The sequence below is a fragment of the Diachasma alloeum genome, unplaced genomic scaffold (genome assembly GCF_001412515.2).
Source record: "Diachasma alloeum isolate Michigan unplaced genomic scaffold, Dall2.0 Dall_scaffold_00203, whole genome shotgun sequence".
Classification (NCBI taxonomy): Eukaryota; Metazoa; Arthropoda; class Insecta; order Hymenoptera; family Braconidae; genus Diachasma; species Diachasma alloeum.
Window position 1 is genome coordinate 1,611,919 of NW_021680368.1, and position 14,526 is coordinate 1,626,444.

General features: G+C 34.1%; 1 protein-coding gene across 1 annotated transcript; it reads left to right on the plus strand.

Annotated features, from left to right (window-relative positions):
- Positions 1–14,082, plus strand: LOC107036040. Its single transcript, XM_015253759.1, has 7 exons — positions 1–165; positions 2,522–3,209; positions 4,261–4,399; positions 4,476–4,594; positions 9,033–9,127; positions 11,393–12,152; positions 14,054–14,082. Exons 1-6 carry the CDS (start codon positions 155–157, stop codon positions 12,150–12,152), a joined length of 1,812 nt encoding a protein of 603 aa, XP_015109245.1. The 5' UTR covers positions 1–154; the 3' UTR covers positions 14,054–14,082.
- The last annotated feature ends 444 nt before the right edge of the window (positions 14,083–14,526 follow it).

Consider the following 14,526-nt stretch of genomic DNA (forward strand, 5'->3'; position numbering starts at 1 on the left):
TCAACTCGGTTCTGACGTAGTTACCTAGGTCAAAGTTAAAAGACAACCTCTCATGCCGCGTTATTGTATTATTTTCACGTACCGATAGTAATTGGAGGCATTGTGGTTTGGAGTAAGTGCCTTTGGGGTGTCAGTTTGCCATCGGCAGTCGATCATGAACGACAGGTGAGTCACGAGATGTTTTTGAGAGCTTTTTTCGGGATTTGAGGGAGTTGATAGACTCGATTGTTGGGATTGATTTAACAGTTCTAGTGAATAATGGCTTCGAGTATTGGCTTCTGGTATAGAATTCGGAAAATCGAGGGGTTTATCAATGTGAAAAATTACGTTAGGGGAGGTTGGGGTAAAACGGACCTTTTGACTTTTTTTAAAATGTTAATGAGGGGTTGAAATGTTGATAAAATTCAATAATTTTTTTTTCAATACAAAGAACAATTCTTTCCCTTTGTGACGAGCCTAAACTGAGCTCAATTGATCAATTTGTTTCTGAGTTATGAATAATAAAAAAAAAGTCGAAAGTGTCCGTTTTACCCCACCCAACCCTGTTGAATTATTTTTATCTCGGATGGGAATTATCTCGGTAACAAGTGGTAGAATGTCAAAATACCTTTTTGGAGCGAAGAAAGTTTCCTATAAAAAAGTCTCTTGAGAGTTAATTATACATCCCTAGGGTCATTCGTACAAGAATGAAAGGAATAAACTTGATGGTTAAGTTAAATATGATATTTTTGGTGATAATGAAATGAAATAAAATAACATAACATAATAAAATAAAATGAAACACATTTCTGAATTCTAAACAGGAATGTTATAGATAATTGTTCATTTAGGAATATTCAAGCACCTTTTACTGTTTGACGAGATGTATTTGAGAGCTTTTTTTGGGATTAGAGGGAGTTGATAGACTCGATTGTTGGGATTGATTTAACAATTCGAGTCTATCAACTCCCTCAAATCCCGAAAAAAGTCATAACATTTAATTAAAAATTCCTAAAATCATTAATAAATGAATGAACGAAATTCACTTCATGACTCGGTGGAATATGACATCTTATTTACTTATGAAATTAACTTGATGACGAACTTATAGTGATAATAATTTTTCCGAAAGTATCCCTAACATTTCAATCTAAACCCACATTAAAGATTCTGAGATTTTCAATTATGAAATTTCTCAATTAAATTGGGTGAGAAAAATTTAAAAAAAAATCATGAATATCCAGGGTCGTTCAAATAACATTTTGCAAGAAAATAGAAATTTTTTTAAATACTTCCTTTTCATAAATAAATAATTGAAATCGTTTACATCTTCAAAAACCTCATTTTTTCCGTGAAATGGATTTCTAGTGAAATTCTAAACGGAGAAAGATTTATACAATTTCGAGAAAATTATTTTCTGACTGGCAAACTGATTGTTTATAAATTATTCATGAAAACGCTCGTCATCTTCGAAAATTACAATTTTTAATTATTTTATAAATCTCTCTCCAAACCTAAAGTTTCTCATTTTTTCAAAATTTTCCAATGTTTTCTAAAAATTTCACATGAAGAATTAAAATGAAATTTCCAAAATCGAAATAATAAAATCATTGCCAGATGTTTGGGAATTTAGGGTCAAACGGGGCTTCAATGGAAGTTTTGACGTTCAGTTAAAAACGGAGGCAATAATTTGAACGAAAAAAGAATACCCAAAGTACTTGCATTCCCCCATTTAGTTGGAAGATGTGATTTCGAATCTTTTTGTTGGATTGGTGATGTTTCGACGATTATTGAGGGAGTGAGCGCGATAAGATAGGAAAATTAGGATAATGAGATAGAGAAATAATGCGGCGAGTATATAATAAGTCAACGAATTTCTCGAGGTTTTCTTTTTTTTTTTCTTCGAAATTCCTGAAACTCTGGGGAGTTGCTGCAGGAATGTTGTTGTCCAACCTTCGTAATACGATTCGAACCGTTGGATATCGATTACTCGGTCATGAAGACTGGATAAACAATCAATAATGAGTCATTGATTTGCATTATCACGAGGAAATTGAATAATGATGAATTAAATCGGTAGTAAACATCAAAACGTGACTCGTTGATTCCTTTCATTTCGTTCATTGTTGATTATGTTGACAGTGAGTGGGTTTAGAAGGAAAAGTCACAGAACAATTTTTGTAGGGAATTTTATGAGCTACAAAAAAGGTCTTATGGTATTTTGGGCTAGAGGCATTCATTACAGAGATAATTACATTTTTTTAAATGAGATAATTACACATTTACGACAGGAGTACAATAAGATGAGCTGTCTTCGATTGCCGATATCTCCCGATCGGCAGAGTGAAAATCGACCATTTTTTGTCATTTTCAACGTCTTTTTACAACCTTCAAAATGCCCCCAAATTCATTCAAGTCGTATCGTCCAGTAATCAGACACCGAAGATTCCAAAAACAAAATTCTTTTTCTTGAATCTCCTCTCTTTTTTAAATGACCTTTCTGTTTTAAAAAACCTCTAAAGTTTCGAAATTAAATTCCCAGATCCGATCATATGAAAATGGGACGCCTAGAAAGAACCTCCGGACTCTCGAGAAAGCCGAAAAAGCGAACGAGCAAGAAACCCCCGAGTCCCAGAGTGGATTGGTGTTCTGAGGACCAGAATGATGGCTCTGAAGCATCTGTCCCACCCCTGGACTACGGTGGAATGTTTTGGCAGCAGCCAGGGGCCATTCCCCCCCACATGCAGCCCCACAACGGTCAAAGGCTCTTCACAGCAATGTCAGACCCCAGTGTCTGCAGATATTCGGCTGTTCCCATGGCCTACACCATGGAGCCAGTCTCCATGCCCCCCATGTACCCACTGTACAGGCCTGTGCCTCAGCCCAACTACAGGCCCTTCAGGGGCAGGGGTCGGCGGCACATTCAACACCACCAGAATGTCCATGGCATTGTGAATGGGTACTCCAGCCTCCAGGAGAACAGAACGAGCTACATGACACCTCATCTCTATCAGAATGGAGATTACGCCTCTCTGCCACCCACTGCCAATAACGAGGGGAGAGAGCAGGTGGGGGAGATGAGCTCGGAGCACAGGAGGTACTCCGACCCTGGGCTAGGCCCTCCTGAGTTGGAGAACTGCAGGAGTGATGAGTCTGATAGTGGGGAGAGTGGAAGCTCCATCACTACTGTGGGGAAGAATAACAAACTCGTGCTTTCCCTGGTTGAACAGGTGATTAACATGGTTTATTGCATGGTTTTTTTGGAAGCTTCGAGCAAGAATTCTAGCTAGGAATCTTTGAGGATATCCAAGTATTTTTGACAGTTTGGTTGCAATTTTGCAATTCTCAAAAATTGTCATTGTTCAATTATTTTATGGATGTTCCTCCAAGAGTAAACTTTCTAATTTTTCTAACGCACATCATGAAATAGGGAAAAAGAATAACGCTCAGTACATTGCCAATTCGCAACGTTTCGCTTTTAATTGAAGTTTCCTCACGCTCTTGACAATGTATTGAGTGTTGCTACTCTTTTTCCACTATCCCACGATCTAGGTTAGAAGAATTTAGTAACTTTGGAAATTAATATTGGAGGAAAACTTTCCATTTTTTTTTTCAGATTATTAAAGTGTTTTCTAACGGTTCAATATCGAGATTAAAATTCAGACCTGGAAAGTTTATATAATAAAATCATTGTAAAATGTGGCTCAGATGGAAGCTCTGATGTTCGATTACAAAAGTAGAAAAACATTTCACGGGAGAAAAAATAACCAAATTATTAATTTTCAATCAGCAAATTTTTAATTTTCGAATAAGCCATGGGGTTAAGGCATTTTTCAAGTCTTGAAATTCGAACCATTCAAGGTATTATTATTACTGCATTTGGAATTTTTGAATTGGTGGATTTAAATCTGTAGATTGCGAAAATCTCTGAGACTATTGGATTTAGAGAAAAATGGCAAATAGACTTCTTTTAGGTCATGAAATTCTCTACAAAAAGTTGGCATCACATTTTTTTCTAAACCTACTCCTTCCCAAGATATTCACAAAAATCCAACCCAATTTTTTTTAAAGACAATTAGTTTTCAAAATTCATACAGATTTTTTGGCAAATATCTCTAAAACCATGGGGTTTTCATTGAAAAATGTAAAGAAAAATTTTTTGTATGACTTCAGATTGCCAAGAAAACAAGTTTTCCTGATATTTTCAAAATAATCCTTAAATGTATTTCACAATAACCTAATTATTTGTCATTAATTGAATTTATTTTCGTTCTTCTGCAGATGACAAACCTGAGGGAATCGAATAGTCAAATGTTCAAGGAGCTTCACGAGACAAAATTGTCCCTGGAGAACGTGAAAGCTGAGTTATCCAGGGTGAAGCAACAGACATCTCTAGACTACCAGCCAGGAATGTTATCAGGTAACAATTCACACCTTTGACCTCTCAACGATCTTTATTATTCAACCTCATGAATAAATTTAATTTTCATGCTCAGATATCATTGGGGAAATGAGACAGGCAAATAAAATCCTGGAGGAGACCATGAACGCCAGAATATCAGCAATAATCGAGGAGAAGAATAATCAAAGGCTGTTGGAGCTCGAGGAGGTCAAGGTAAGCTTCATTAATATGTCAAACACGAACGTTCAACACGATAACACCGACCATTACCTGATCCTATGACATTCAATGGCATGTCCGCGATTCATACAAATCGATTACCAATGTCATAAAATCCTGTTCACGCCCTCGAGAACATCCAAATTCTCGAAATATCCCAGCTCATCTTCCCAAAACGACGGCTATTTGGAAGAAAAAATTTAGAACGTGTCGGGATTCAAAATAATTTTATAAAATTATTGTTTCCTTCTTTTAAAACTAAATTTTTTCCGGCTATTATTCTCGGTCAAATGCTTCACCCAAATATCCAAAAAATGAAGCGAAATACAAAGAACTCCATAAAATAACAGAAGATTGCACAATGTTTCGAATGCACTAGGCATTCCTCTTCAGGTGCATTTATTCGAATCTATAAATGAACACAATTATCACAAAATATTGCCCTTATACTGTTGATTTTTAATCAAAATAATTTGAAAACAGATATTTTATTGAAAATTTACATCATAATAACCCAATAATAACTCAATCAGAGTGTTAAAAACAACTTTCGTTCCAAAAGAACTTGCTCGAGAATTTTTTATTCAATTTAAAAAAAAATTAATAATGTCAAAGTTATGAATTAACATATTATAATCAAAGTTTTTCAACGATTCCGATCATCACTTATAATTAAATCAACTGAACATTTTTATTCTTTCATTGTCCATTAATTCTAACTAAACAAAATCGATTTTTTTATCCCTGTTATTTTTTCGTATCGAAATAATTGAGATGCGATAGAAGAAATGATGGCCTAATCCTGAAAATTTCAATGGCATGTCTGCAACTCATACAAATCGATTACCAATGCCATAAAATCCTGTTCACGTCCTTGAGAATATCCAAATTCTCGAAATATCCCAGCTCATCTTCCCCAAATGACGGCTATTTGGAAGAAAAAATTTAGAATGTGTCGGGATTTTAAAAAATGTTATAAAATGATTATTTCGACTTCAAGTTCTTTCTTGAAATTGAATTTTTTTCGGCTATTATTGTCGGTTAAACGCTTCACCCAAATATTCAAAAAACGGTGAGAAATGAGAAACAGTCCACAAAATAAGAGGAATTGCACAATGTTTCAAATGCACTAGGCATTCCTCTTCAGGTGCATTTATTCAACTGATAATCAAACAAAATTATCACAAAATATAGCCCTTACATTGTTGATTCTTAGGCAAAATAATTTGACAATGGAAACGTGACATTAGAACAACTTCTTTTCCAAACGAACTTCTTCCAGATTTTTCATTCAATTTCTGCAAATTTCAATCATTAAAGTCTTCGAAATTCTAGAGTCCAAATGCAATAATTGTAATATTACCCCATTAGATTGCTTATTGAATATGAATTAAAGCATTATAATTAAAGTTTTTCAACAATTCGAGATAATATAAGAGAAATAACGAATAAAAAAACAATTCCATTAGTCATACGACTAAAATCAATAAATAAATAAAATTTGTATTCTTGTTATTGTCCATCAATTCTAATACATAAAAATTGACTTTTCCTTCATCATAATTTTAATTTAAATCAAAGGGAACCGTTTTTTATGAATGCACTACTCACCTTCGCCATTTTTTCATATTAAAATAATTGAGATGCAGTAAGAGAAATAATTACCTGATCCTGTAACATTGAATGTCACGTTTGCATTTCATACGAATTGATTACCAATATCAGGAGACTCTGATCACGTCCTCGAGAATACTCAACTCCTTGGAGTATCCCAGCTCAGATCCCCAAAAAGGCGGTTATTTGAAAGGAAAAATCTGGGAGGTGTGGGAATGGAAAACAAAGCGGTCTTTTTTATAGGGTTTTCGTGCCTGCAGGGCCCACTTCAGATGAATGGAAATGTTTACTCGGAATTTTTCACCTCTGTTTGATCGGGACTGTGGCCAGGTGATCCCCTGTGTGCATCTCTTGGGGATCATATTGCTTTCGAATGATTCTAAATACAGGGGAAATTATGCTGATTTTTTTTTGAAGGATTTGAAATGATTTTAGCAGTTGTTATTATTGTTATTATTATTGTTATTATTTAATAACAATAATAATAATTATTATTATTTAATAACAATAATAATAATAATAATAATATAATTATTATCATCAGAATCAGATATCATCGAATCAGATATTTGTAATTTCAACTTTTTTCAACTCATTCTGAATCTCAATTAAAAACGCTCGTTGAAAAAGTTCAGAATTTTTTTTATTTTTTCTTTATCATTCTATTATAATTTTTGGGAATTTCTATATGATGTACCACTCAATTGACAATTTTGGATTACGAAAGATGAAAAAAAAATGATAACATTCGAGAGATAGTACACCCGGGCCTTAAGATGATACTCTCAGTTGCTAAACAACTGCAATTGTTGATTCAGTGAAACAAAAAAAAAATCAAGTTTTCACTCGTTAACATCAGACCTCTCAATGCTCGTTTGCACAGGAATTACTCAGTGCGACGTAAATCTCCGTGCGCCGAATTACTGATGAATTTCACGGCTATAGTTGGCCACCTTCGAATGCAAAATATAACTGACATTGTACAAACGCAGGAGACGATAATGAATTCCCTCCTTGGTTCTTAGATTTTCCACTGACTTCCGAGGACGTGTCTCCTTGTTTTATTTGTTCAGTGTATTTCTCGTGGCACTGTGACATCGATAAACGTTGCCATCGGTCAAACAAACTCGCTTGAGTATTTTTTACATTGATGAAAATGTCAATAGCATCAAAGTCTACATACTTTAATTGTCAAAATTGATTGATTATGAATTGAGACGTTTTGGGGGATCAATTGATGAATTAAAAATTTTAATCTATTTTTTTAACAATTCGGGGTGAAATGGAAAGGCGAAAAAATTTGAAAACATTGTTTTTAAACGGTTGATTGTTGTCAATGGGGAATTTTTATTCTTGTCATTGTTCATCAATTTTTTCATGATTACCAACGAGAGAAATTATTCTGACATTCTTTCATTAACTCATTTTTTTTCCAAAATAAAATTGTTTGAGAATTTGTCATTAAATTTTCGCGAATATCAGCTTTCGAAATTCAACAATTGCAAAACGATATCTATGAGATCAACATAATTAAAGTCATGCAATTAAATAAATTGAATATTTTTATTCTGTTTTTTTCATCACAATTTGAGTCTCAATCAAAAAATACAATTTTTTTAACAGAAAAAAAACGAGTTATCTCTGTCATTTTTTTCATTATTTATTTATTTATTCATTTATTTATTTATTACATCTTTGATAAATGTAAATTTATCTGCGAAATGAGACTTTTTTTAACAAAATCACGACTATTGCTTTATTTCAAGTTGTTGAAATGTCAATCATATAAAATTCCTCGCAGTTGACTAATCGCAATAAATTAATTACCAATTAAAACCATTTGATTGATTAATTAACGGGAATTAAAAAATAAAAACCCGACTTTTCAAAGAACTTGGGTTGAAATAGGAAAAATAACAAATGGAATTCCCAGCAATTCAGTAATCAAAATAAATAAATTATCGATTAAAACCACTTCATTGGCAATTAATTAATTAAAAAATTTCAATCAAACTTTTTCCAATTCATCAAATTAAATCAATTGAGCATTTTTATTCTTGCATTTGTGTCATCGCAATTGGAGTTTCAATCAAAAATTCTATTTTCTAAATAGAACAAAACCATTTAGGGGCGGGTGAGGTAAAATGGACACTAGACTTTTTTTTAAAATTATTCATAACTCGCAAACAAATTTATCAATTGAGTTCAGTTTAGGCTCATGACAAAGGGAAAGAATTGTTCTTTGCACTGGAAAAAAAATATTAAATTTCATCAGCTTTTCTACCCGTCATTAACATTTTAAAAAAAGTCAAAAATGTCCATTTCACCCCAATCTCCTCTATTCCTGTAATTTTTTAAATATTAAAATAATTGAGATAGAATGACTTATATAACGTTCATACGGTGGATTAGGAAAGCCCACACGTTTGATCTGATTCCGGATGGATGGGGGCGTGTAGTCAAACTCGGTACAGAATAGGTGTAGCGGTGTAGGCACTCCAAATGATTAGGTTTCACATTGGGGAACTTCTCCCTGGGAACATGAAGGGTGAAGAGGGGCGGGGGGGCCTCGGGTTTGAGGCACTTAGCGGCTGTCAGAGTCCCTCATCGACCTCCTTCTTCCAGTCATCTCGGGTTTCACTTCATCCATTAGCCTCATCAACCGTAGCAATGGCCGTCGCCGTCCTCCGTTAATTTCCTAATTGAACTTAACATTTTTCTTCTCCATCCTCGTCTCAACACCAGACTGAAAATTAGAATTATTAATTATAATTATTCTCATGGATGATATTTTGTTTTTTGTCATCGTCGCATGCAGGAGCGTCTTGCTAAAATCACTGAGGAAAAATCAGATGGCGATAAACGTATCGCTAAACTCGAAGAGGAAGTCGCTCGTCTCAGCATCAATGCAAAGTAAGTACAAGTATTTGTGAGTGATGGTCTGTGTTTGGGAAATTCAGTTGGAATTTTTAGTGAGAGGAGTTGAGATTAGTCTGATGGGACTTCGTTTTTGATTGTGGAATTATTTGAGGTAGGAATGGGCTTGGAGAAAAATTTCCAGACATTTTATTATGAAATCATTCGTTAGTTAGATAATTTTTTAATTAACAGGTTGAGATTAACAGGATTTAGTCCCCGAAGCCTGAGGACGTTTTTGTTGGATGTGAAATTATCTGGGAGATGAGTGATTCTAGGGCAAAATGTCACAAAACATTTTTTTTAGTTCATGACATTCCTCACAAAAAAGTCTTTTTACATTTTCTCCTAAAATTATTGATAGACTAGATAATTTCATAATTAAAAGGAAGATATCAACTGGCTCATTTCACAATTCTGTAAATATTTGCATTAATTATGGAAGCATCTCAGGAATGATTGATTCTAGAACGAAATGTTAACAGATATTTTTGTAGAAAATTTCCAACACAAGAAGTCTTGACATTTTCTCCCAGAATTATTTATTAAAGAGATGATATTTTTGTTACATCTTTGTTAAACATGAAATTATCTGAAAAATGACTGATTTTAGAGAGAAATGTCACAAATAATTTTTTGTAGATCATGAAATTCCCCAGAAATAATATTTTTTCACATTTTCTCCTAAAATCATTGATTGACTAGATAATTTCATATTTAAAACGATGAGATCGATTGGCTCATTTCATAATCTGGACATTAATTCGATTAATTATGGGATATTTATTAATTTTTATTAATTTTCATTAATTATCGAATCATCTCGGAACAAAACGCTCAAAGATACTTTTTGCAGAAAATTCTCAAGACAATAAACATTGACACTGTCTCCGACAATAACCAGTTACCGAGATGATTCCATAATTGATGACCTACAATACGTTAAGTTGTTCTATAATTCAACTACGACATGTAAAGAATCGTTAATTTCGTTTTCGTTTGTAAATCTGTGGATTTCCTCCAAATTTCCTTCTCCAAAATCTCTCAAAATTCTCACAATTTATTGTTCATCTTTTTTTTTCATCAGTGTCCATCAAAAAGTATATCTTCGACAGTGCTTGCACCTTCACATTCTCTACTTTCTCAGCTAGAGCTTCTCCTAGAAAAAAAATCCACGGAGAGAACATTTTGATTGAATTAAGAAATTTAACTCAATTAAAAGTCAAAAATTAAAAAAAAACTGCTTTGCCTCAGTAGATGGTCTTTTATTTTTCTATTCCATGTGCAAATTTCACTGGCATTCGAATACAAATCTTCGATGTCATCGCCTCTTGATATCACTAAGATATCAATAATAAATTTAAAAAACACCCAGAAAAATGGTTCATTTGAATCAAATAAAAAATTTTCTTCGAAATATTTTACTAGTTTCAAGAAAGTCGTTAGAAATGAGTAAACTCATTTACTTATTTCTAAACAAAATATTTAATTACATAAAATAAACAATTCATTAAAATCAAATAAACAGTTTAATCCTTTGAAATAGAGAGTTTTCTTATTTAAAAAATAATTACATTTTCCTGTATTTTCTGACGACAATTCTCCTGCAATAACTATTGCATTATCTCTTCTATTTTTTTGAGTCGATATCAATTCCTAAACGATAATTAATTATTTGCATCAAATAAATTGATATCAAGTTCAAAGAAAAAATGCATTAAATTCAACTAAAGAAATTTTCTTAACACAAAAATCTTTTTTTATTATTAATGAAGACTTCATTTAGATCAAATAAACCTTTATTAATAATTCAGTAGCGAAGCGGTAAACCGGGTTAAGTCGATTTTGACTTTTCGTCACTTTTTGACGGATATCTGGGAACCTAAGAGAGATAGCGAAATTTTTCTCATGACCTTTTTTATAACACTTAATTGCATCGACAAAAAAGGTTATGACAAAAAATTTTCTATCTCTGTTAGATTCCGAGATATTCGTCAAAAACTGGCCAATAGTCAAAATCGACTTAACCCGGTTTACCGCTACGCTGCTGAATTTAAAAAGCATTTATTTAATATGAACAAAACCTCAAAAAAATGTTTTAATTTGAGTAAAAACTTTATTTCATGCTATTTAAACAAATTTATTTATTAGACTCAAATCATTTTTCTGTGTGTACTCTTGACTCCACAAAATTTTCTTCTCTGCGGATGAATTCCCCCTGGTAACGGTGGCTTAAAATGAAAATTTGGCTTTCGGTATTAGCAATGAGGGTCGTGAGATAGCAGCCTTCGAGGAAGAAACCCTGGCACTGCGTCGTGAACTCCAGGAAGCAAGATCCTCCCGTCATCTAGCTGAGAATTATGCAACAAAGTGCGTAAACGAAGCAATAATGCCATGTATCACGCCAGTAACATTTGACAATTCCTGTATAACCAGCACCCCCGTGCGTACCGATACCCAAGCATCCTCGTCAGTCACCTCATCCCCACCGAGTTCCCTGTCCCCCTCCAACTCGTCGAGAATTCCCTCTGAGGAGACAAATTGGCAGTGGCAGGGGCCAACAGAGAGGAATTCACCAGATGATAATTCCAAGGACGAGGACATGATGAGCTCGAGAAAGGAGTCGATGCAGTCGCTGGAGCCTGACGAGAGAGAAGCCCTTGACAGATTGATTAATTATCACTTGGAGAGGAAGCAGTCACTCCCTGAGGACAAGAGTTCTGAAACAAAAAATCGAAGGGAAACGGTTTCTCGGTGCAATAGCGAGTGTCTGGAGAACTCTAAGTGCTTCAGACATCGCAACATCTCCAACTGCTCCTCCTCAGAGTCTGATCCCGACAGATTCATCAAGTGCAGCAGCAAAGCCAAACCGAGACGCAAGAGAGGACTCAGTGATATTCCAGACGTTGTCTTCGTCACTGGCGAACCACTGGTACCTAAAGACCTGTGCTCGACGAGAATCCTGACCTCCAGAGTCCTGACAGCACCTTCACGCGCCACTTATACCACCGCCTACATCTAGGTTACGTACGGGGTCGTCACAATGCGATTTTTTTTTGCCATCACGATGTCTCGGGGCTTGGGGTTCTGGATTTTTCTGTACAGATTTTAATGTAGAGTTCGAGAGGGTTCAGGATGCATGCTGTGGGGTAGAGAGTCATCTGCTTTCGCTTTTCGCGGACATTCATTCACGATTTCCCTTCCCTTAGCTTCGGGGTGTGCACTGGGGGATGGGGTTGTGGTTGTAGATTTTGTAGGTGTTTTGGCAGTTTTTTATTGGTTGGTGGGGGAGAACGGGAGAATTTTTGTTGGTGTTTAGCCAAACTTATGGTTATTGAATTTATTCAGTTTAATGGGTTTTTTATTTATTCGATGATTTGTTGATTATTGAGATGTTGAATGGTTGAGACAGATTTGGAGATTGTTTATTCATTTTTAGGAAAGATGTGGAGGGAGTTTTTTTGTAGGTTTTGAGATTTTATAGTGAAGGGGTCGTGAAGTTTGATTGATTAATTGATTTCAAAGATGCTGCTAAGTGGTTGAGAAATAACGTTTTTTAATGGATTTGAAGGGAAATGTTGGAAGACATTTTTTGTTGATTTTGATGTTTGAATTTTAGTGAATTTCAGTCATGAATTGTCTGTCTTGGACACTAGTGATGTAGAGGAAAAACAAATTTTTTTAATCTTGAAATTCTCTATACAAATTTATCAGCTCCTGAGATATTTGCGAATTAAGCTTGCAGTCATTTTCTAAAAAATTAGGAATTTCTTTTTTGATTTTCCAAATTCTTGAAAACTCAAAAATTCATCAAAAAACTGTTCGGGAATATTTTAAATTCTAGTTTTTAGATATTTCCCTCTAAACTCTTGAAATTTTTTAAATTCTTTATAAAAGTGAATTTGAAGTTAATTTCGTCAATCTTGAATACTACTGAGTTGACGGAAAATATAAAAAAAGAACTTTTTTGTAAATCTTGAGATTTTCTACGAAAAATTTATCAGTTCCTGGAATATTTGTAAATTCGGCGTGAAAACATTTGAAAACAAATTTTAAATTACTTCTTCAATTTTTTAAATCCTTGAAAGCTAATTAATTCATCAAAAAATTTCAAGAAAGATTTAGAATTCTTTAGTAAAAAATCTAGATAATTCCCCCTAAATTCTTGAAGTTCGTTAAGTTCTTCATAAAAATAAATTTGAAGTTGATTTCGGTAATCTTGGACACTAGTGAGTCGAGGAAAAAAAGATAAAAAAAGTTTTTTGTAAATTTTCAACATTCTTCATCACTTATTTATTTCGCCACAATCTCGAAAACTAGTCAATCATCAAAAAATGTCAAAAAACATTGAAAATTCACAATTCAATTTGAAGTTTACCTCATCAGTCTTGGCAACTAGTTGAGGCAAAAACATCAGAAATATTTTTTGAAACTCTTTAAATTCTCTACAGAAATATCTGTCATTTTTTATTAAATCCATGAATTCTCACGATATTTTGAAATAATCTTAGCAAAATCATCCAACAAATTGCGAATCACTTCTTTATTTTGCAAAAAACTTGGAAACTAATCAATTAATCAAAAAATGTCAAAATATATTTCAAATTTTCTACAAAAAACTCCAGATATTATAAATTTTTTGTTTCTCTCTCCCGTTCTCCACCAACATTTCTTAAGTATTCAGTTGCCAGCTTGGAATCCCACCCAAAACTTCAGCTTCTGAATCTGAAATACTGAAAAAAGTTCTGTCTAACTCACTCTGAATTTCGTTTTCCCTCGAATTCAATCATTCACGGAAGCAGTGAATCGGTGAATTCGTCCACAACTTCTCTGTTTTCTAGTTGGCAGCATGGCTTTGCCCTGAACTATCCGCTTAGCCTGCTTCTAAAGAATATCTTTAAAACGTTTCTTTCGATCGGTTAGACGTGGAATGGAAGGAGAGGGAAAGAACGTAACCGGAAACGTGATTTATCAGACTGGAGAAACTGGTGGACATCTTGCGTAAAAAGATGAATGGCTCGAGCAACGAGGAGACTGCCGCTGATATCAGGAAACTTGTGTCTGACCCATTGAAATCCGAGGACGGGGTTGGGGGCGACCAGAGCGACCAACACCAAGAGGACGATGATTTCGATGATTTTGGGCATGAGTCTGCTCTCAATAATATCAGCCTCATGGGCCCGGTTACAGATCTTTAACGATTTCTACTCATTTCAAAATCAAATGAACGAAATTAAATTTAGAAATTTTTTTAGCGTTCAGTGGTTGAATTGAATAGTTGACTTTTCGAATTTTTCTTCTGGATTTTTCGTTGACAAGAGAAGGATTGATTGTTCTCGAAAATTCATCTGGGGGAGGCACCTCATGAGAGAAATTTGAATCACTTCGCTTCACGA